Here is a 21,046-nt window from a genome sequence, read left to right as displayed (position 1 = left end):
CCACGGCCCCACTGCTCTGCCCCACGTGGTGCCCCCACCGACACCCACCAGGACGTGGAAGGGGCTGTTGGGGACGTGCTCCCCGCCGAAGCGGATGGTGATGACGTATTTCCCGGGCTCGGGGGCGGTGTAGTAGATGTCGAAGGTGCCGTCGTGGTTCTCCACCACGTCCACGTCCAGCTCGGCCCCATCGGGGGTGGACACCTTGCAGGTCACCTTCCCCTGCCCGGCCGCCTTGGCGTCCACCGTGATCACCGTCTCCTCGCCGATTTGGATGGTGGGACCCAAGCAGGCGCCTACGGGGGGGTTTGGGGGGGGTCAAGGTCGCGGGGACCCCCCGGCCCAGCCCCCCGGCTTCCCCCACCCCCGGCGCCACTTACCCAGTCCGTGGCCCCCAATGGATACTGAAAGAGAGCAGGGAAAAGCACGTGAGAAGGGGCCGGGGCGGGGTTGGGGGGCGCCGGTTGGGGGGCCGGGGGGCCGACGTGTCCTGCTCTGCGCCGTGGGGCGGGGGGGGGAGGGCTGGGGGGCAGCGGTGGGGTGGGGGGTGCAGTGGGGAGGGTGTGGGGGGGCGTGGGGTGGGGGGGGGCAGCCATGGGGTGGCGTGGGGCAAGGCAGGGGTGCCTGGGCGGGGGGGGGGGGATGCCGTGGGGCAGCGTGGGGGTACCACGGAGCAGTGGGCGGGATGCTATGGGGCAGCACAGGGATGCCATGGGGCAGCATGGGGATGCCGTGGGGCAGCAGGGGGATGCCGTGGGGCAGCGAGGGACACCATGGGGCAGGATGGGGATGCTGTGGGGCAGCATGGGATGCCATGGGGCAGGATGGGATGTCATGGGGCAGCAGTGGGATGCCGTGGGGCAGTGTGGGGATGCCGTGGGGCAGCAGTGGGATGCCATGGAGCAGCATGGGATGCCATGGGGCAGCAGTGGGATGCCATGGGGCAGCGAGGGATGCCATGGGGCAGCAGGGGGATGCTGTGGGGCAGCAGGGGAATGCTGTGGGGCAGCGAGGGATGCCGTGGGGCAGCAGGGGGATGCTGTGGGGCAGCGAGGGACGCCATGGGGCAGGATGGGGATGCCGTGGGGCAGCAGGAGGATGCCATGGGGCAGCAGTGGGATGCCATGGGGCAGCGTGGGGATGCCGTGGGGCAGCAGTGGGATGCCATGGGGCAGCGAGGGATGCCGTGGGGCAGCGTGGGGATGCCGTGGGGCAGGGCCCACCTGTGACGAGGCACTTGCTGGCGTCGCCGGAGGGCACGGCGTGGATGCGGAAGGGGGAGCAGGGGATCTCGTCCCCCCCGTACTTGATGGTGATGGTGTAGCGCCCCGGCAGGTCGGGGACGTAGGAGACTGTGTAGGTGCCGTCCCCGTTGTCCCGGATCGCCGCCTTCTTGGGCTGCCCCTCGGGGTCCTGCGGGCACCGCCCGGCTCAGCACCCATTGCCATGGGGCCAGGGCACCCCATGGGGCTCAGCACCCCATGGCGTGGGTGCCACGGCACCACATGGGGTTCGGTGCCCCATGCCACGGGGGCCAGGGCACCCTACGGGGCTCAGCACCCCATTAACTGGGTGTAAGAGCTCCCTATGGGGCTCAGCACCCAATGGCATGGGTGCCAGGATGGGACTCATGCACCACGTGGGTCTCAGCGCCCCATAGCATGGGAGCCAGAGCAGCACCCATGCACCCTACGGGGCTCAGCACCCAATGGCACGGGTGCCAAGGCACCCTATGGGTCTCAGCACCCCATAACACGGGTGCCAGGGCACCCTATGGGTCTCAGCACCCAATGACATGGATGCCAGGGCACCCTATGGGCCTCAGCACCCCATAGCACGGGTTCCAGGGCACCCCATGGGTCTCATCACCCCATAGTGCAGGTGCCAGGGCACCCTATGGGTCTCAGCACCCAATGGCATGGATGTCAGGGCACCCTATGGGGCTCAGCACCCCATAACATGGGTGCCAAGGCACCCTATGGGACTCATCACCCCATAGCATGGATGCCAGGGCACCGTATGGGGCTCAGCACCCCATAGCACAGGTGCCAGAGCACCCCATGGGGCTCAGCACCCAATGACATGGATGCCAGGGCACCCCATGGGGCTCAGCACCCCATAGCACGGGTGCCAGCCGCCCCCCATCGCCCCCCGGGGCTCAGCCCCCCCCGGCGCGGCCCCCGGGCCCCGGCGGGCGCTCACCAGGATCTGGACGGTGAGCAGCCCCTCGCCGGCGTCGCGGGCGTCGATGGTGAACTCGACGGGCAGGCTGGCGGGGATGCCGCTGGCGCTCAGCCCCGGCCCGCTGGCCCGCACCTTGCTGGCGTCGTGGGCGGGCAGCACCTTGATCTTGAAGGGGCTGTGGGTGGGCACGGGGGGGGTCAGCGGGGCGCCGGGACCCCCCGGCCCCGGTGGGGGGCCCGTGTCCCCCCCCCCGAGGGTGGTGGTCCTCACCTGCGTGGCACCTCCTGGTCGGCGTATTTGACGGCCACGGTGTAGGGCCCGTCGGTGGCCGGGGTGTAGTTGACCTTGTGGGTGCCGTCACCGTTGTCACGAACCTCCACCGGCTCCGCCAGACCTGCGGGCAGCGGTCCTCAGTGGGGCAGGGCGCCCCGTGGGGCAGGGGGGCCCCTGGGGTGGAGCGTCCCGTGGGGCAGGACCCCCCATGGGGCAGGACCCCCTTTGGGTAAGGCACCCCATGGGGCAGGACACCCTATCGAGCGTGGGACCTATGGGGTTGGATGCCCTATGGAGTGGGGCATCCATAGGGCAGGGCAATCCATGGGGCAGGACCCCCTTTGGGCAGGACACCCCATGGGGTAGGACACCCTATGGAGCATGGGATCTATGGGGTTGGACGCCCTATGGAGCAGGACACCCTATGGAACGCGGGATCTATGGAGCAGGACACCCTATGGAATGTGGGATCTATGGGGTTGGACGCCCTATGGAGCGTGGGATCTATGGGGCTGGATGCCCTATGGAGCAGGACACCCTATGGGGCAGGACACCCTATGGAGCATGGGATCTATGGGGCTGGACACCCTATGGAATGTGGGATCTATGGGGTTGGACACCCTATGGAGCATGGGATCTATGGGGCTGGATGCCCTATGGAGCAGGACACCCTATGGAGCGTGGGATCTATCGGGTTGGACACCCTACGGAGCAAGACGCCCTATGGAATGTGGGATCTATGGGGCTGGACGCCCTATGGAACGCAGGATCTATGGGGTTGGACGCCCTATGGAATGTGGGATCTATGGGGCTGGACACCCCACGGAGCAGGACGCCCTATGGAACGCAGGATCTGTGGGTTTGGACACCCTATGGAACGCAGGATCTATGGGGTTGGATGCCCTATGGAATGTGGGATCTATGGGGTTGGATGCCCTATGGAATGTGGGATCTATGGGGCTGGACGCCCTATGGAACGCAGGATCTGTGGGGTTGGATGCCCTATGGAATGTGGGATCTATGGGGTTGGACGCCCTATGGAATGTGGGATCTATGGGGCTGGATGCCCTATGGAGCAGGACGCCCTATGGAACGTAGATTCTATGGGGCTGGACGCCCTATGGAGCAGGACACCCTGGGCAAGGCACGCCCATGGGTTGGAGCGCTCCGTGGAGGAGGACACGCCATGGGGCAGGGCGCCCCACGGAGCGGGACACCCCTGGGGCAGGGCCCCCCCTTCCATCCCCGCCCCCCACCGCGTGTCCCCACGTACCGGAGGGTCCCAGCAGCGTGACCTCGAGGGGCGCCAGCCCGGCGGCGCTGCAGTCCACGGTGAAGGTCTGGGGCACGCGGGCCCTGACGCTGGGGCCCAGCCCCGGCCCCGAACACTTGACCTTGCTGGGGTCCACCACGTCCTTCACCGGCACCCGGAAGGGGCTCCCTGCGGCGGCGGGGGTGGGTCAGGGCGCGCAGGGGGTCGGCGTGAGGATGGGGTCAACATGGCCACAGGGTCAACGTGGCCATGATGTCAACGTGGGCATGGGGACAGCATGGGGATGGCATGGCCATGGGGTCAATGCGGCCATGGAGTCAACGTGGGTGTGGGGACAGCATGGGGTCAGCGTGGGCATGGGGTCAACGCGGGTGTGGGGTCAGCGTGAGCATGGGGACAGTATGGGCAGAGGGACAGCATGGCCATGGGGTCAGCATCTCCATGGGGGTCAACGTGGGCACGGGCTCAGCATGGGCATGGGGTCAACATGGGCATGGGGTCAACATCTCCATGAGGTCAACGTGTCCATGGGGCCAGCATGGGCATGGGGTCAATGTGGGCATGGGCACAAGATGGGGTCAACATGTCCATGGGGTCAACATGGGCATGGGGTCAGCGTGTCCATGGGGTCAACATCTCCATGGGGTCAACGTGGGCATGGGCCCAGCATGGGCACAGTGTGGGGTCAACATGTCCATGGGGTCAGCGTGGGCATGGGGTCAACGTGGGGATGTGGTCAACGTGGGGATGGGGACAGCACGAGGACAGCATGGCCATGGGGACAATATGGCCATGAGGTCAACGTGGGCAAGAGCACAGCATGGGCATGGGCACAACGTGGGGTCAACGTGTCCATGGGGTCAACATGTCCATGGGGTCAACGTGGGCATGGGGTCAACGTGTCCGTGAGGTCAATGTGGGCATGGGGTCAGCGTGGGCATGGGGACACCACGGAGATGGCACAGGTGGGGTCAGCGTGGCCGTGGGGTCAGGGTGGCCGTGGGGCCAGCACGGCCACAGGGTCACCATGGGGTTGGCCATGGGGTCAGCACCATCGCCTCCACCTGCCGGCACCCAGCACCCATCTCCGCCCCACGGCCACCCCGGTGGGTTCTGCGGCCCCCCAGCTCCCCCCGGCCACCCCCAGGCCCCCACGCACCAGGGATGGGGTGGCCACCGAAGGTGATGTTGACGTCGTAGTCGCCGGGCGTGAAGGGGATGTACTCCACCGTGCAGCTCCCGTCCTTGTTGTCCTTGCAGGACATCTTGGCCTCGGAGGGACCCTCGATGGCCAGGCCCAGCCCCCCGGTGCCCGCGCCCCTGGGGACAGGCCACCGCTCAGGGACGCTGCCGGGGGTGGCCTGGCTTTTGGGGTGGGGGTGGCACATCCATGGTGGGTGCCCGGGGGCGGCCACCTCCATGGTAGGGTGATGGGAGGTGTCACCTCCATGGTAGGGTGATGGGAGGTGGCATGCTGGTGGGACGGGGCTGGAGGTGGCACCTCCATGGTAGAGGGATGCAGGTGCCACGATGGTGGCAGGGGGGAAGGTGGCACATCGATGGCAGGGGGTGGAGATGGCACGTTGGTGGCAAGAGATGGAGGTGCCGCATCCATGGCAGCAGGACAAAGGTGCCACATTGGTGGCAAGTGGACGGAGATGTCACATCCAATGTAAGAGGATGGAGGTGGCACATCCATGAGAGGGGCTGGAGGTGGCAGGTGATGGCATGGGACAGTGGTGGCACATCCATGGCATGGGATGGAGATGCCGGGTTGGTGGCATGGGATGGAGGTGGCACCTCCATGGAGGAGGATGGAGGTGGCAGGTTGGTGGCATGGGATGGAGGTGGCACATCCAATGGCACGGATGGAGGTGCCACCTCTGTGGCATGGGATGGAGATGATGGGTTGGTGGCATGGAATGGAGATGGTGGGTTGGTGGCATGGGACGGAGGTGGCACCTCCATGGGAGAGGCTGGAGGTGGCGGGTTGGTGGTGTGGGACGGAGGTGGCCGGGGGGCCCGGTGCCCACCTGGTCTCCACGGTGAAGCGGTTGGCCTTGCCGACGAGGCCGCCCTCCAGGCCGGGCCCGTGCGCCCGCACGCGGCTGGGGTCGCAGCCCTCCGTCACCCCCACGCGGAAGGGGCTCTTGGGGACCGCCACCTCGTCGTAGGTCACCTCCACCCGGTGCACGCCTGGGGACGTGGGGACACGCCATAGCGGGGGGTCTCAAGGGGTTTGGGGGTCCCTTGGGGGGGCTTGGGGGTCCCTTAGTGGGGTTTGGGGGGCATCTCAGAGGGTTTGGGGGTCCCTGGTTGGGGTTTGGGGGGGTTTGGGGGCCCCTTGGTGGGATTTGATGGGGTCTCAGGGGGTTTGGGGGTCCCTTATCAGAGTTTTGGGGGGTCTCAGGGGTTTGGGGGTCCCTTGGTGGGGTTTGATGGGGTCTCAGGGGGTTTGGGGGTCCCTTATTGGAGTTTTGGGGGGGTCTCAGGGGTTTGGGGGTCCCTTGGTGGGGTTTGATGGGGTCTCAGGGGGTTTGGGGGTCCCTTATTGGAGTTTTGGGGGGTCTCAGGGGTTTGGGGTCCCTTGGTGGGGTTTGGGGAGGATCTCAGAGGGTTTGGGGGTCCCTTGGAGGTGGTTTCGGGGGTCCCTCTCTGGGGGTCCCCACCCGGGGGATGGAGGACATCTGACCAGTCCATGGGGTCCCCTGGGGGTGTCGGGGTCCCTGGGGGGGGGGGGGGCTCAGGGGTTTTGGGGTCCCTCACCGTCCTCGTAGGGGGTGTAGTCCACGCGGTAGGTGCCATCGCCGTGGTCGGTGACGTAGGTGTCGGTCTTGGCGCCGGAGGGGTTGACCACCCGGGCCTTGACGTGGGGTCCCCCCGTCTTGGTGAGCGCCCGGGCGTCCACCGTGAAGTCGGTGGCCACCTCCCGCAGCACCCCTGCGGCACGGCACCCTCAGCACCCGGGCGGCACCTGTCCCACCGCCGAGGGGGCCACCCGGGGAGGGGTCCTGCCCTCCGACACCCCCCACCACATGGGGGGGCCAGGGGGAGGAGGTGGCCACGGGGAGGAGGTGGCCATGGGGAGAAGGTGGCCAAGGGGAGGAGGTGGCCAAGGGGAGGAGGTGGCCACAGGGAGATGTCCATGAGGGGGAGATGTCCACGAGGAGGAGGTGGCCATGGGGAGAAGGTGGCCATGAGGAGGAGGTGGCCATGGGGAGAAGGTGGCCATAGGGAGAAGGTGGCCAAGGGGAGGGGGTGGCCATGGGGGGGAGGTGGCCATGGGGGGGAGGTGGCCATGAGGAGGGGGTGGCCATGAGGAGGGGGTGGCCACGGGGGGGAGGTGGCCACGGGGGGGAGGTGGCCAAGGGGAGGAGGTGGCCATGGGGAGGAGGTGGCTAAGAGGAGGAGGTGGCCACGGGGAGATGTCCATGAGGAGGAGGTGGCCATGGGGAGAAGGTGGCCATGGGGAGGGGGTGGCCAAGGGGAGGGGGTGGCCATGGGGAGAAGGTGGCCATGGGGGGAAGGTGGCCACGGGGGGAAGGTGGCCATGGGGAAGAGGTGGCTAAGAGGAGGAGGTGGCCACGGGGAGATGTCCATGAGGAGGAGGTGGCCATGGGGAGAAGGTGGCCATGGGGAGAAGGTGGCCATGGGGAGGGGGTGGCCAAGGGGAGGAGGTGGCCATGGGGAGAAGGTGGCCATGGGGGGGAGGTGGCCATGGGGAGGCGGTGGCCATGGGGAGGGGGTGGCCACGGGGGGGAGGTGGCCAAGGGGAGGAGGTGGCCATGGGGAGGAGGTGGCTAAGAGGAGGAGGTGGCCACGGGGAGATGTCCATGAGGAGGAGGTGGCCATGGGGAGAAGGTGGCCATGGGGAGGGGGTGGCCAAGGGGAGGGGGTGGCCATGGGGAGAAGGTGGCCATGGGGGGAAGGTGGCCACGGGGGGAAGGTGGCCATGGGGAAGAGGTGGCTAAGAGGAGGAGGTGGCCACGGGGAGATGTCCATGAGGAGGAGGTGGCCATGGGGAGAAGGTGGCCATGGGGAGAAGGTGGCCATGGGGAGGAGGTGGCCAAGGGAAGGGGGTGGCCAAGGGGAGGAGATGCCCATGGGGAGGAGATGCCCATGGGGAGGGGGTGGCCATGGGGGGGGAGGTGGCCATAGAGGAGGTGGCCATGAGGAGGAGGTGGCCACGGGGAGGAAGTGGCCAAGGGGAGGAAGTGGCCATGGGGAGGAGGTGGCCATGGGGAGGAGGTGGCCATGAGGGTGCCCGGGGAGCCCCTCGCCCTCACCTCGCGGCTCCACGCCCTTGCCGTAGACCTTGACGCCGCTGGTGTCCACGGCGGGGTCGACGGTGACACGGACGGGGAACTTGGGGACGGGGTGGCCGCCGTACTTGATGGTGATGGTGTAGGAGCCGGGGCAGGCCGGGGTGTAGGTGATGGCGTAGGTGCCGTCCCGGTTGTTCTGGATGAGCACCTCCGCCTTCACCCCGGCTTCCGAAATGATCTCGATGGTGAGTTCGGCGTCGCCGGCTTTGGAGCAATCCACCATGAAGGTGGCCACCTCGCCGGCTTTACCGCGTTCCAAACCGGGGCCGCTGGCCGTCACCTTGTTGGGATCGAAGACGGGGGTCACCTCCGCCTTGAAGGGGCTGCCGGGGATGTGCCGGTCGGCGAAGAGGATGTTGATGGCGTAGTCGCCGGGCTCGGTGGGGAGGTAGGAGACGGAGCAGGAGCCGTCGCCGTTGTCCTGGCACTCGATCTTGGCCTCGCAGGGGCCCTCCACCGTCAGCCCCAGCCCCCCGGTGCCGGCGCCCTTGGTGTCGATGGTGAAGGGGGCCGGGGTGCCGACGCGGCCGCCCTGCAGCCCCGGCCCGTAGGCGCACACCTGCGGGGAGGCACGGGCGTCGGGGGAGCGGTGCCACGCGCGCGTGCGACGGGGGGCGGCGGCGCTGGGAGCGAGGGGCGGGAAGGGTGCAAGGGGTGGGGTGCTGGTGGTAAGTGTGCAAGGGACAGGCACGATGGCGGGAAGGGTGCAAGGGGCGGCCGCACCGGCGCCGGGCGCGTGCGAGGGGCGGGGGCGATGGCGGGAAGCGTGCAAGATGCAGGCATGATGGTGGGAAGCGTGCAAGGCATGGGGGTGCTGGTGGTAAGTGTGCAAGGCACAGGTATGATGGCGGGAAGTGTGCAAGGGATGGTTGTGCTAGCAGTAAGTGTGGTGGGTGGGCGTGCAAGACCACGTGCGGGCAGGGTGGGCGTGCAAGGCCATGCACAGGCAGGATGGGCGTGCAAGGAGCATGCCAAAGCAGGGCAGGTGTGCCAGGCCATGTGCAGGCAGGACGGGCGTGCAAGGAGCACACCGAAGCAGGGCGGGCGTGCAAGGCCACGTGCTGGCAGGGCGGGCGTGCAAGGAGCAGACCAAAGCAGGGTGGGTGTGCAAGGCCATGCACAGGCAGGGTGGGCATGCAAGGAGCATAGCAAAGCAGGGCGGGCGTGCAAGGCCACGTGCAGGCAGGGTGGGCGTGCAAGGCCATGCACAGGCAGGGTGGGTGTGCAAGGCGCGCACCGAAGCAGGGCGGGCGTGCAAGACCACGTGCAGGCAGGGCGGGTGTGCAAGGCCATGCACAGGCAGGGTGGGTGTGCAAGGCGTGCACCGAAGCAGGGTGGGCGTGCAAGACCACGTGCAGGCAGGGCGGGCGTGCAAGGAGCAGACCAAAGCAGGGTGGGCGTGCAAGGCATGCACAGGCAGGGCGGGCGTGCAAGGAGCAGACCAAAGCAGGGCGGGCGTGCAAGGTGCGCACCGAAGCAGGGTGGGCGTGCAAGGCCACGTGCAGGCAGGGCGGGTGTGCAAGGCGCGCACCGAAGCAGGGCGGGCGTGCAAGGAGCATAGCGAAGCAGGGCGGGCGTGCAAGGCCCCGCGCCAGCAGCGGGGCGCCCGCGCGCGTGTCGCACGCTCACCTTGGCGGGGTCGGGGGGCAGCAGGGCCTCCACGGGGAAGGGGCTGCCGGGCAGCGGGTGGCCGTCGTAGGCCACCTCCACGCGGTAGGGCCCCTCCTCGGGCGGGGTGAAGGTGACGGGGTGGGGGCCGCCGGGCGGGGCCGGCCCCACCCTGCAGGGCAGCGGGCGGCGGCCGGGGCCCGTGACCTTGACCTCCACCTTGCCCTGGCCCCCGGCCCCCTGCGCCTCCACCGAGAACTCCTGCGGCCGCCCCACCTCCGCCTCTGCGGGGCGAGGGGGGGGGATGCGGGGTCAGGGGGGCGCCCGCCTGTGGGGCGCCCCACGGCCGGGGGGCCCTGACCCCCAGGGTGCCCTAACCCCATGGGGCACCCCGTATCCGGGGGTCCCATAGCCCCCCAGGGTGCTCCCACCTATGGGGTGCCCCATATCTGGGGGTCCCAATCCCCCCAGGGTGCCCTAACCCCATGGGGCGCCCCGTATCCGGGGGTCCCATAGCCCCCCAGGGTGCTCCCACCTATGGGGTGCCCCATATCTGGGGGTCCCGTGCCCCCCAGGGTGCCCTAACCCCATGGGGCACCCCACAACCAAGGGTCCCGCAGCCCCCCAGGGTGCCCCCCACCCCACAGCTCACCCCACAGCCCCCCAGGGTGCCCCCCACCCCATGGGACACCCCACAACCAGGGGTCCCACAGCCCCCCAGGGTGCCCCCCACCCTATGGACACCCCACAACCAAGGCTCCCACAGCCCCCCAGGGTGCCCCCCCCCCCAGCTCACCCCACAGCCCCCCAGGGTGCCCCCCACCCCATGGGACACCCCACAACCAGGGGTCCCCCAGCCCCCCAGGGTGCCCCCTCCCCCCAGCACCCCCACTCACTGCTGTTGAGCCCCTGCACCTTGACCTTGCCCAGCTGCAGGGGGGGGGCGACGGTGACGGGGAAGGGGCTCCTGGGGACCGGGTCCCCCCCGTAGGTGACCACCACGGCCAGGGGCCCCTGCGGGTGCACCCGCGCCTTAGGGTGCTGCCGGGGCCCCCCCGGCCCCCATCCGCGGGGGGCAGGGGGAGGGGGCGGGTGGGGGGCACCCGTGGGTGCTGGGGGGGGAGATGGGGGCACCCATGGGTGCTATGGGGCTGGGGGGGGAGAGGGAGGTATCCATGGGTGCTGGGGGGGGAGATGGGGGCACCCATGGGTGCTATGGGGCTGGGGGGGAGAGAGGGAGGTATCCATGGGTGCTGGGGGGGGAGATGGGGGCACCCATGGGTGCTATGGGGGTGGGGGGGAGAGAGGGGGGCACCCATGGGTGCTGGGGGGCAGGGGGCACCCACGAGTGCTGTGGGGCTGGGGGGGGGCTGGGGGCACCCATGGGGCTGGGGGGGGAGATGGGGGCACCCATGGGTGCTGGGGGGTCAGAGTCACAGGGCCAGGGGGTGCCCACGGGGCTTGGGGGGGGGTCCCTGGGGTGACAGGGACCCTATGGGGGTGACGGGGACCCTAGGGGGTGATGACGGGGACCCTATGGGGGGTGATGGTGGGGACTGTGGGGTGTGATGATGGGGACGCTATGGGGGTGACGGGGACCCTATGGGGGTGATGGGGACCCTATGGGGGGGTGATGGGGATGATGGGGGGTGATGGGACCCTATGGGGGGGACGGGGACCCTATGGGGGGGTGGCAGGGACCATGGGGGGGTGACGGGGACCCTATGGGGGTGATGGGGACCCTATGGGGGGGTGGCAGGGACCCTATGGGGGTGATGGGGACCCTATGGGGGGGTGGCAGGGACCCTATGGGGGGGACGGGGACCCTATGGGGGGGTGGCAGGGACCATGGGGGATGACAGGGACCCTATGGGGGTGATGGGGACCCTATGGGGGGGTGACGGGGACCCTATGGGGGGGTGATGGGACCCTATGGGGGGGTGATGGGGACCCTATGGCAGGTGACAGGGACCGTGGGGGGTGATGATGGGGACGCTATGGGGGGTGATGACAGGGACCCTATGGGGGTGATGGGGACCCTGTGGGGGGGTGGCAGGGACCATGGGGACCCTATGGGGGTGATGGGGACCATGGGGGGGTGATGGGGACCCTATGGCAGGTGACAGGGACCGTGGGTGGTGATGACGGGGACGCTATGGGGGGTGATGGCGGGGACCCTATGGGGGGTGATGGCGGGGACCGTGGGGTGACGGAGGCGCCGGGGCGGTGCCGCGCCCACCTGCTGCAGCGGGCTGTACTTGACGGTGTAGGAGTAGTCGTGGTTGTCGATGAGCTCGAAGTCGCGGACGGCGGGGCCCGGCCCGGGGCCCCCGAACTGCACCTCCAGCGGGGCCTTGCCCGCGCCCTTCGTCTGCACCGTGAAGTGGGTGGGCTGCCCCACCTCCACGCCTGCGCCACGCCGTCAGCCACCGGCCCGCCCGGGCGGACCCGCGGCGCCCACCGACACGGACCCACGGACACGGACCCACGGACACGGACCCGCGGACACGGACCCGCGGCACCCACAGACACGGACACACAGACCCACGGCGCCCACGGACACGGACCCACGGACACGGACCCGCGGCACCCACGGACCCACGGCACCCACGGACCCACGGCACCCACGGACACGGACCCGCGGCACCCACAGACATGGACCCACGGACACGGACCCGCGGCACCCACAGACATGGGCACACAGACCCGTGGCGCCCACGGACACGGACCCACGGACACGGACCCACGGCACCCACAGACACGGACACACGGACACAGACCGGCGGTGCCCACAGACCCGCGGCACCCAGGGACACGGACCCATGGCACCCACAGACATGGACCCACGGACACGGACCCGCGGTGCCCACGGACCCACAGCACCCAGGGACCCACGGCACCCAGACCCACAGCACCCACAGACGCAGACCCATGCACACAGACCCACGGCACCCAAGGACACAGACCCACAGACACGGACCTACGGCACCCACGGACACGGACACACAGACACCCACGGACATGGACCCACGGCACCCACGGACATGGACCCACGGCACCCACGGACACGGACCCACAGACACCCAGCCCCACGGCACCCGCGGCCCCTGCCCCCCAGCCCCCGCCCCACGGCGCCCCGTCCCCCCTCACCCGTCCGGCTGAGCCCGGGTCCCTCAGCCTTGACCTTGCTGGCGTCGTGGGAGGGGTCCACCCTGATGCGGAAGGGGCTGCTGGGGATCTCCTGCGGGGGGAGAGGGCGACGCCGTGGACAGAGCCCCCCGCCCCGGATGACCTCAGCGGGTGACGTCACCCGGCGGGGGGCCGGCGGGGGGGGACGGGTGCCCGCTACCTGGTTGGCGAAGAGGACCATGATGGTGTAGAGGCCGGCGCCCGGCGGGGTGTACTTCACCGTGAAGGTGTCGTTGTCGTTCTTGATGATGTCAAAGTCAATGTCGGCCTCCAGCGGCCCCACCACGCCCGGGGCGCACTTGATGCCGATGCTGACGTCACCTGTGAGGGGTCCCTGCCGTCAGCCCCGTGGCACCCTGCGCCTCCGGGGCGGCGCCGAGGGACGGGGAGGGACCAGGGACATCGGGGTGGAGCAGGACCGGGGATGGATGAAGGACCAGGGATGAGGGAGCAGGACCAGGGATGAGGGAGCAGGATGATGGACTGGGACCAGGGATGAAGGAGCAGGGGTGAAGGACTTGGACCAGGGATGAAGGAGCAGGACCAAGGATGATGGAGCAGGGATGAAGGACCAGGACCAGGGATGAAGGAGCAGGGGTGAAGGAGCAGGATGATGGAATGGGACCAAGAGTGAAGGAGCAGGGGTGAAGGAGCAGGACCAGGGGTGAAGGAGCAGGGATGATGGAGCAGGGATGAAGGAGCAGGACCATGGACCAGGGGTGATGGACTGGGAGCAGGGATGAAGGACCAAGGATGAAGGAGCAGGACCAAGGATGAAGGAGCAGGATGATGGAATGGGACCAGGGATGAAGGAGCAGGGGTGATGGACCAGGACCAGGGATGATGGACCAGGGATGAAGGACCAGGACCAGGACCAGGGATGAAGGACCAGGACCAGGGATGAAGGAGCAGGGATGAAGGAGCAGGACCAGGGATGACGGACCAGGACCAGGGATGAAGGACATGGGTGTCATGCCCACAGAGGGGTCCCCGTGGGTGCCGGGTGCCCCCCGCGGTGGGTACCCACCCTGCCCGGCCTCGCTGCAGTCGACGGTGAAGTAGGTGGGCTCGTTGGCCTTCAGCCCCGTCTTCTCCACGCCCGGCCCGTAGACCTTCACCTTGCCGGGGTGGCTGCCCTCGCCCACGTTCACCTGTGGGCACGTGGAGCGTCGCCAGCGGGCACCCGGGGTGCCGTCTGCACCCTTGGCACCCCGTCCCCGCGTCCGTCACCCCATGGGACCCCCTTCCCCACCCCAGCACCCTATGGGTCCGGGACCCCCATCTCCATGCCCAGCACCTCATCCCCATGTCCATCACCCCATGGGACCCCTATCTCCACCCCTGGCACCCTGTCTCCATCCCCATCACCCCATGGGACCCCCAGCCCCACCCTGGCACCCCATCCCCATGGGACCCCCATCTCCATCACCCCATGGACCCCCATCTCCATGCCCAGCACCCCACGGGCCCCCCACGGCCACCCCAGCACCTCATGGGTCTGGGACCCCCATCTCCATCCCCAGCACCCCACGGGCCCCCCACGGCCACCCCAGCACCCCATGGGCCGCCCATGGCACCCACGCGGAAGGGGCTGCGGGGGGTGGTGACGCCCCCCCAGGTGACGATGACGGTGTGCTTGATGGCCTTGGTGGGTACGTAGACGCAGCGGTAGGTGCCGTCCCCGTTGTCCTTCACCTTGATGTCGATGGGGAAGCCCTCGGCGTCCTACGGGCACCGGGTGGGGGTGAGGGGACCCGCCAGCACCCAACGGCACCCAACAGCACCCAATGGCATTCAGTGGCGCCCAACAGCACCCAATGGCACTCAATGGCGCCCAACGGCACTCAATGGCGCCCAACGGCACCCAAAGGCACACAATGGCACCCAACGGCACCCAACGGCACTCAATGGCGCCCAAAGGCGCCCAAAGGCGCCCAACGGCACTCAATGGCGCCCAACGGCACTCAATGGCGCCCAACGGCACCCAATGGCACTCAATGGCGCCCAACGGCACCCAAAGGCACACAATGGCACCCAAAGGCACCCAACGGCACTCAATGGCGCCCAAAGGCACACAACGGCACTCAATGGTGCCCAACGGCGCCCAATGGCACTCAATGGCGCCCAACGGCACGCAATGGCGCCCAATGGTGCCCAACGGCACTCAATGGCGCCCAACGGCACTCAATGGCGCCCAACGGCACACAACGGCACTCAATGGCGCCCAACGGCACACAACGGCACTCAATGGCACCCAATGGCGCTCAATGGCACCCAATGGCGCTCAATGGCACCCAACGGCGCCCAATGGCACTCAGTGGCGCCCAATGGCGCCCAACGGCACACAATGGCACCCAACGGCACCCAACGGCACTCAATGGCGCCCAAAGGCACACAACGGCACTCAATGGCACCCAACGGCACCCAATGGCGCCCAATGGCGCCCACCGTCAGCACTCAACGGCGCCCAATGTCGGCGCCCAATATCGGCACCCATTGTCGGCACCCATTGTCGGCACCCTACCTGGGCGTAGAGCTTGAGGGGGCCCTTGCCGGCGCCGCGGGTGTCGATGGTGAACTCTGCCGGCCGGTCCACGATGCAGCCGGTGGGCTCCAGCCCCGGCCCGAAGGCCTTCACCTGCGGGGGGGGTGGGGGGGTCAGGGCGGCGCCGGCACCCCCGGCGGGGTGGGGGTGGGGGCGGGGAGAGCCACGCAAGGGGGTGCGGGGGGGCAGAAGGGGGCACAGTGGGGCGCAGTGGGGCGCAGCAGGGTGCTACGGGGTGCAATGAGGCGCAGTGGGGTGCTATGGGGTGCAATGGGGTTCTACGGGGTGCAATGGGGCACAGGGGGGTTAATGGGGTTCAATGAGGTGCAGGGGGGTGCAATGGGGCACAGCGGGGTGCTATGGGGCACAGTGGGGTGCTATGGAGTGCAACGGGGTGCAACGGGGTGCTATGGGGCACAGCGGGGTTCTACGGGGTGCAATGGGGCATGGCGGGGTGCTATGGGGTGCAATGGGGCGCAGCAGGGTGCTACGGGTTGCAATGGGGTGCAGCAGGGTGCAATGGGGCACGGCAGGGTGCAATGGGGCACAGCGGGGTGATACAGGGCGCGGAGGGGTGCAATGGGGCGCAGCGGGGTTCTACGGGGTGCAATGGGGTGCAGCAGGGTGCAATGGGGCACAGCTGGGTTCTACGGGGTGCAATGGGGTGCAGCGGGGTGCTATGGGGCGCAGCAGGGTGCTATGGGGTGCAATGGGGCACAGCGGGGTGCTATGGGGTGCAGCGGGGTTCTACGGAGTGCAACGGGGTGCAGCGGGGTGCTATGGGGAGCAGCGGGGTTCTACGGAGTGCAACGGGGTGCAGCGGGGTGCTATGGGGCGCAGCAGGGTGCTATGGGGTGCAATGGGGCACGGCGGGGTGCTATGGGGTGCAAAGGGGTTCTATGGGGTGCAAAGGGGAGCAGCGGGGTTCTACAGAGTGCAACGGGGTGCAGCGGGGTGCTATGGGGTGCAAAGGGGTTCTACAGGGTGCAATGGGGTTCTATGGGGTGCAATGGGGCACGGCGGGGTGCTACGGGGCGCGGCGCTACCTTCTCGGGCCAGGAGTCTCCGGGGGCGGGCAGGATGTGGGCGATGAAGGGGCTGTCCTTGATGTCCTCGTCGTCGCAGACCACGTGGACGGCGTAGTCCCCCGCCTCCGTGGGCCAGTAGCGCACGTCGCAGGAGCCGTCCCCCTTGTCGTCGCACTCGATCTTGGCCTGCGACGGGCCCTCGATGGAGAAGCCTGGGGGACGGCGGGGGCACCGTCGGGTGACACCGTCCTCCCGGTGACCCGCCCGCGTCCCCCAGTGCCGCGTCACCCCCGTGCCCGCGGCCCCGGTCTGCACCCGTGTCCCCATCGTGGTGGCACCTAGGCCGTGCCCACGTCCCCGTGGTGGTGCCACCCCGTGTGTCTCAACGCCCATGTCCCCATGGTGGTGGCCCCCCAGTCCACGTCCCCATCTCCGCTGTGGTGTCCCCCCGTCTGTGCCCACGTCCCCAGGTGCCACCCCGTACATGTCCATGTCCATGTCCCCATGGTGGTGGCCCCCCAGCCCTTGTCTCCATTGTGGTCACCCCCAGCCCGTGCCCATGTCCCCATCATGGTGGCACCTAGGCCGTGCCCACATCCCCATGGCGGTGCCACCCTCTGTGTCCCCGTGGTGGTGACCCCCAGCCCGTGTCCGTGTCCCCAGTGTGGTGTCCCCCAGCCTGTGGCCTCTGCGGTGCCCTACAGCCTGTCCCCATGTCCCCAACAGGGTGGCACCTACTCCGTGCCCACGTCCCCACCACGGCGTCCCCCACCCCATACCCACGTACCCACCATGGTGTCACCCAATGTGTCCCCATGTCCCCACCACGGTGTCCCCCACCCCATGCCCACGTCTCCACCACGGTGCCACCCAACGTGTCCCCACGTCCCCACCACGGTGTCCCCCACCCCGTGCCCACATCCCCACCACGGTGCCACCCAATGTGTCCCCATCACAGCGTCACCCACTCCATACCCACGTCCCCACCATGGTGCCACCTGCCGTGTCCCCACCACGGTGCCCCTCACCCCATGCCCACGTCCCCACCATGGTGCCCCCCACCCCGTCCCCACGTCCCCACCACGGTGCCACCCAACGCGTCCCCGCGTCCCCACCACGGTGCCCCCCACCCCGTCCCCACGTCCCCACCATGGTGCCACCCAACGCGTCCCCACGTCCCCACCACGGTGCCCCCCACCCCGTCCCCACGTCCCCACCACGGTGCCCCCCGCCGCGTCCCCGTGCCCCCGCTCACCCAAGGTGCCGACTTCGGTGCCGACGGCCTCCACCACGAAGTCGGCCGACTTCCCCACCACGCCGCCCTCCAGCCCCGGCCCCCAGGCCCGCACCTTCTGGGCGCCCGCCTCGGGGGCCACCTGCACCTCGAAGGGGCTGCGGGCACCGCGTCAGCGCCGCCGCCCTCGCACGCCCCTCGCACGCCCCTCGCACGCCCCTCGCACCCCTCGCACGCCCATCGCGCGCCCCTCGCACCCCTCGCGCGCCCCTCGCGTGCCCCTCGCGCGCCCCTCGCAGACCACGTGTGCACCTTGCACACCCGCCATGAGCCTTGCACGCCCCCTTGCACACCCCTCCCACCTATTGCGCACCCGTCACGTGCCACGCGTGCCCCTTGCACACCCTCCATGCACCTTACACGCCCTCCACGTGGCTTGCACACCCCCTCGCACGCCCCTCGCACCTATTGCGCACCCATCAGATGCCACGCGTGCCCCTTGCACACCCGCCATGCACCTTGCACGCCCTCCACGCACCTTGCACGCCCTCCACCTGCCTTGCACACCCCCTTGCACGCTCCTTGTGTGCTAGGCACCTCCCTTGCACGCCCGCCACACGCCTTGCGCGTGCCTTGCGTGCTCCCCACATGCAAGCTCCCTTGCGCACCCCCATGTGCCTTGCATGTGCCTTGCACACCCCCTTGCACGCTCCTCGCACACCATGCACGCTCCTTGCACACCCTCCACGCGCCTTGCTTGTACCTTGCACGCCCCTTGCACACCATGCACGCCCCCCACATACCTTGCATGCCCCTTGCACACCTTGCATGCCCCTTGCACACCCTCCCCGTGCCCTGCTTGTTCCTTGCACGCCCCTTGCACACCACGCACACCCTCCACGTGCCTTGCTCGTACCTTGCACACCCCTTGCACACCATGCACGCCCCCCCCGCGCATGCACACCCCCTTGCACACCCTCCACGCGCCTCGCACGCCCCCCCCCCTTTGCACGCACCCCCCCCTTGCACATTCCCCCCACCCCCGGGAGCCTGGGGGGGGCTGGGTGCAGACGCGGGGGGGACCCCCCGCGTCTGCACCCAGCCCCCCCCAGGCTCCCGGGGGTGGGGGTGGGTGCGGGGGGGGGGGGGGGTCCCATGGGTGGGGGGGGTCAGCTGACCTGCGGGGGATGGCGTAGCCACCCCAGGTGATGGCCACCTGGTACTTGCCGGGCACCATGGGGTGGTACTCGCACTCGTAGACGCCGTCGCCCGCGTCCCGCACCTTCACCGGCTCCTCCGTGCCCTCTGCGGACAGGACAGGCCCTTGCACGCCCGCGCCCTTGCACGCCCGCCCTTTGCATGCCCGCACCCTTCCTTGCACCCATGTCCCTGCAGCCGCACCCTCGCGTGCCTCCCCTTTGCACCCACGTCCTTGCACACCCCTGCCCTTTGCATGCACACCCTTCCTTGCACCCACACCCTTGCACGCCCCCCCTTTGCACCCACGTGCTTGCACACCCCTGCCCTTGCACCCATGCACTTGCACACCTGCCCTTTGCATGCACCCATGCCCCTGCACCCTTGCACCCGCACCCTTGCGCACCCCTGCCCTTGCACGCCCACCATTGTACTTGCCCCTTGCACCCACACACCCTTGCACATCCACCCTTTGCACACACCCATGTCCCTGCACCTGCACCCTTTGCACCCATGTCCTTGCACACCCCTGCCCTTGCACCCCCACTCCGTTGCACACCCACCCTTTGCATGCACCCATGTCCCTGCACCCTTGCACCCGCACCCTTTGCACCCATGTCCTTGCACACCCCTTCCCTTGCACACCCACCGTTGCCCACCCCTGCCCTTTGCATGCACGCCCTTCCTTGCACCCATGTCCTTGCAGCCTTGCACTCGCACCCTTTGCACCCACATCCTTGCACACCCACCCTTGCCCCATCCTTTGCATACACACCCTTCCTTGCGCCTGTGTCCCTGCACCCTTGAACACCCCCCTTTGCACCCACATTCATGCACACCCCTGCCCTTGCACCCACGTCCTTGCACACCTGCCCTTTGCATGCACCCATGTCCTTGCACCCGCACCCTTGGCACACCCACGCCTTTGCATGCACCCATGTCCTTGCACACCCCTGCCCTTGTACCCCCACTTCCTTGCACACCCACCCTTTGCATGCACCCATGTCCCTGCACCCTTGCACCCGCACCCTTTGCACCCACGTCCTTGCACGCCCCCGCCCTTTGCATGGACACCCTTTCTTGCACCCACGCCCTCGCACCCACGCCCTCGCACCCCCAGCCGCGCCCTCGCACACTCACTGGGCCCCTTGACGAGCACCCGCAGCTCCCCGGTGCCGGCGCCCTTGGTGAGCACCCTGAAGTCGGCCGTCTCCCGCACCCGCACGCCCTTGGGCTGCAGCCCCCGGCCGGTGGCCCGGCACGCCGAGGGGGTGCACGCTGCGGCACGGCGGCACCCTCAGCACCCATGGGTGCTGGGGGGGCCCGGGCTGGGGTGTCCACCCCACCCAGGGAAGGGCTTACGGGCACCGCTGGGGGCGCGGGGTGGGGGCAGAGGGGGGATATGGGGACACCTTGGGGACATAAGGGGACAGCCTGGGGACAGAGGGGTGTCATGGGGTCCCCGGAGGCATGAGGGTGTCATGGGGACACCCTGGGAACGTAAGGGACCCATGGGGACACCCTGGGGACAGAGGGGTGCCATGGGGTCCCCAGGGGCATAAGGGTGCCATGGAGGGACATGGGGACACCCTGGGGATCAAGGGGTGCCATGGGGTCCCCAGGGGCATGAGGGTGTCATGGGGGCACCCTGGGGACACCCTAGGGACATAAGGGACCCATGGGGACACAAGGGACCCATGGGGACAGAGGGGTGCCATGGGGTCCCCAGGGGCATAAGGGTGCCATGGAGGGACATGGGGACACCCTGGGGATCAGGGGGTGCCATGGGGTCCCCAGGGGCATGAGAGTGTCATGGGGGCACCCTGGGGACACCCTAGGGACATAAGGGACCCATGGGGACACAAGGGACCCATGGGGACACCCTGGGGACAGAGGGGTGTCATAGGGACACCTTGGGGACATAAGGGACCCATGGGGACACCCTGGGGACAGAGGGGTGCCATAGGGTCCCCAGGGTCATAAGGGTGCCATGGAGGGACGTGGGGACACCCTGGGGACACCTTGGGGACCGAGGGGTGCCACAGCGTCCCCAGGGGCATAAGGGTGCCATGGGGACACTCTAGGGACATAAGGGACCCATAGGGACACCCTGGGGACTGAGGGGTGCCATGGGGTCCCCAGGGGCATAAGGGTGTTGTGGAGGGACATGGGGACACCCTGGGGACATAA

General features: G+C 68.8%; 1 protein-coding gene across 1 annotated transcript in view; it reads right to left on the bottom strand.

Annotated features, from left to right (window-relative positions):
- FLNC (filamin C) overlaps positions 1-21,046 on the bottom strand; it is a gene marked incomplete at its 5' end in the record, with an annotated part of 47,160 nt that overhangs the window by 17,214 nt on the left and 8,900 nt on the right. The window contains 22 exon segments of the mRNA XM_082309608.1: positions 49-296; positions 381-404; positions 1,224-1,413; positions 2,203-2,359; positions 2,455-2,578; positions 3,731-3,898; positions 4,890-5,050; positions 5,764-5,926; positions 6,497-6,670; positions 8,017-8,614; positions 9,685-9,947; positions 10,560-10,677; positions 11,903-12,072; positions 12,814-12,904; positions 13,013-13,173; positions 13,880-14,003; positions 14,434-14,577; positions 15,377-15,490; positions 16,444-16,637; positions 17,681-17,817; positions 18,838-18,964; positions 19,997-20,134. Of these exon segments, the coding sequence (XP_082165734.1) occupies positions 49-296; positions 381-404; positions 1,224-1,413; positions 2,203-2,359; positions 2,455-2,578; positions 3,731-3,898; positions 4,890-5,050; positions 5,764-5,926; positions 6,497-6,670; positions 8,017-8,614; positions 9,685-9,947; positions 10,560-10,677; positions 11,903-12,072; positions 12,814-12,904; positions 13,013-13,173; positions 13,880-14,003; positions 14,434-14,577; positions 15,377-15,490; positions 16,444-16,637; positions 17,681-17,817; positions 18,838-18,964; positions 19,997-20,134 (3,788 nt within the window).

The sequence above is a fragment of the Platalea leucorodia genome (genome assembly GCF_965183815.1).
Source record: "Platalea leucorodia genome assembly, chromosome: 4".
Classification (NCBI taxonomy): Eukaryota; Metazoa; Chordata; class Aves; order Pelecaniformes; family Threskiornithidae; genus Platalea; species Platalea leucorodia.
Note: the sequence above shows the minus strand (reverse complement) of the source record. Positions and strands in the feature narration are given on the sequence as shown.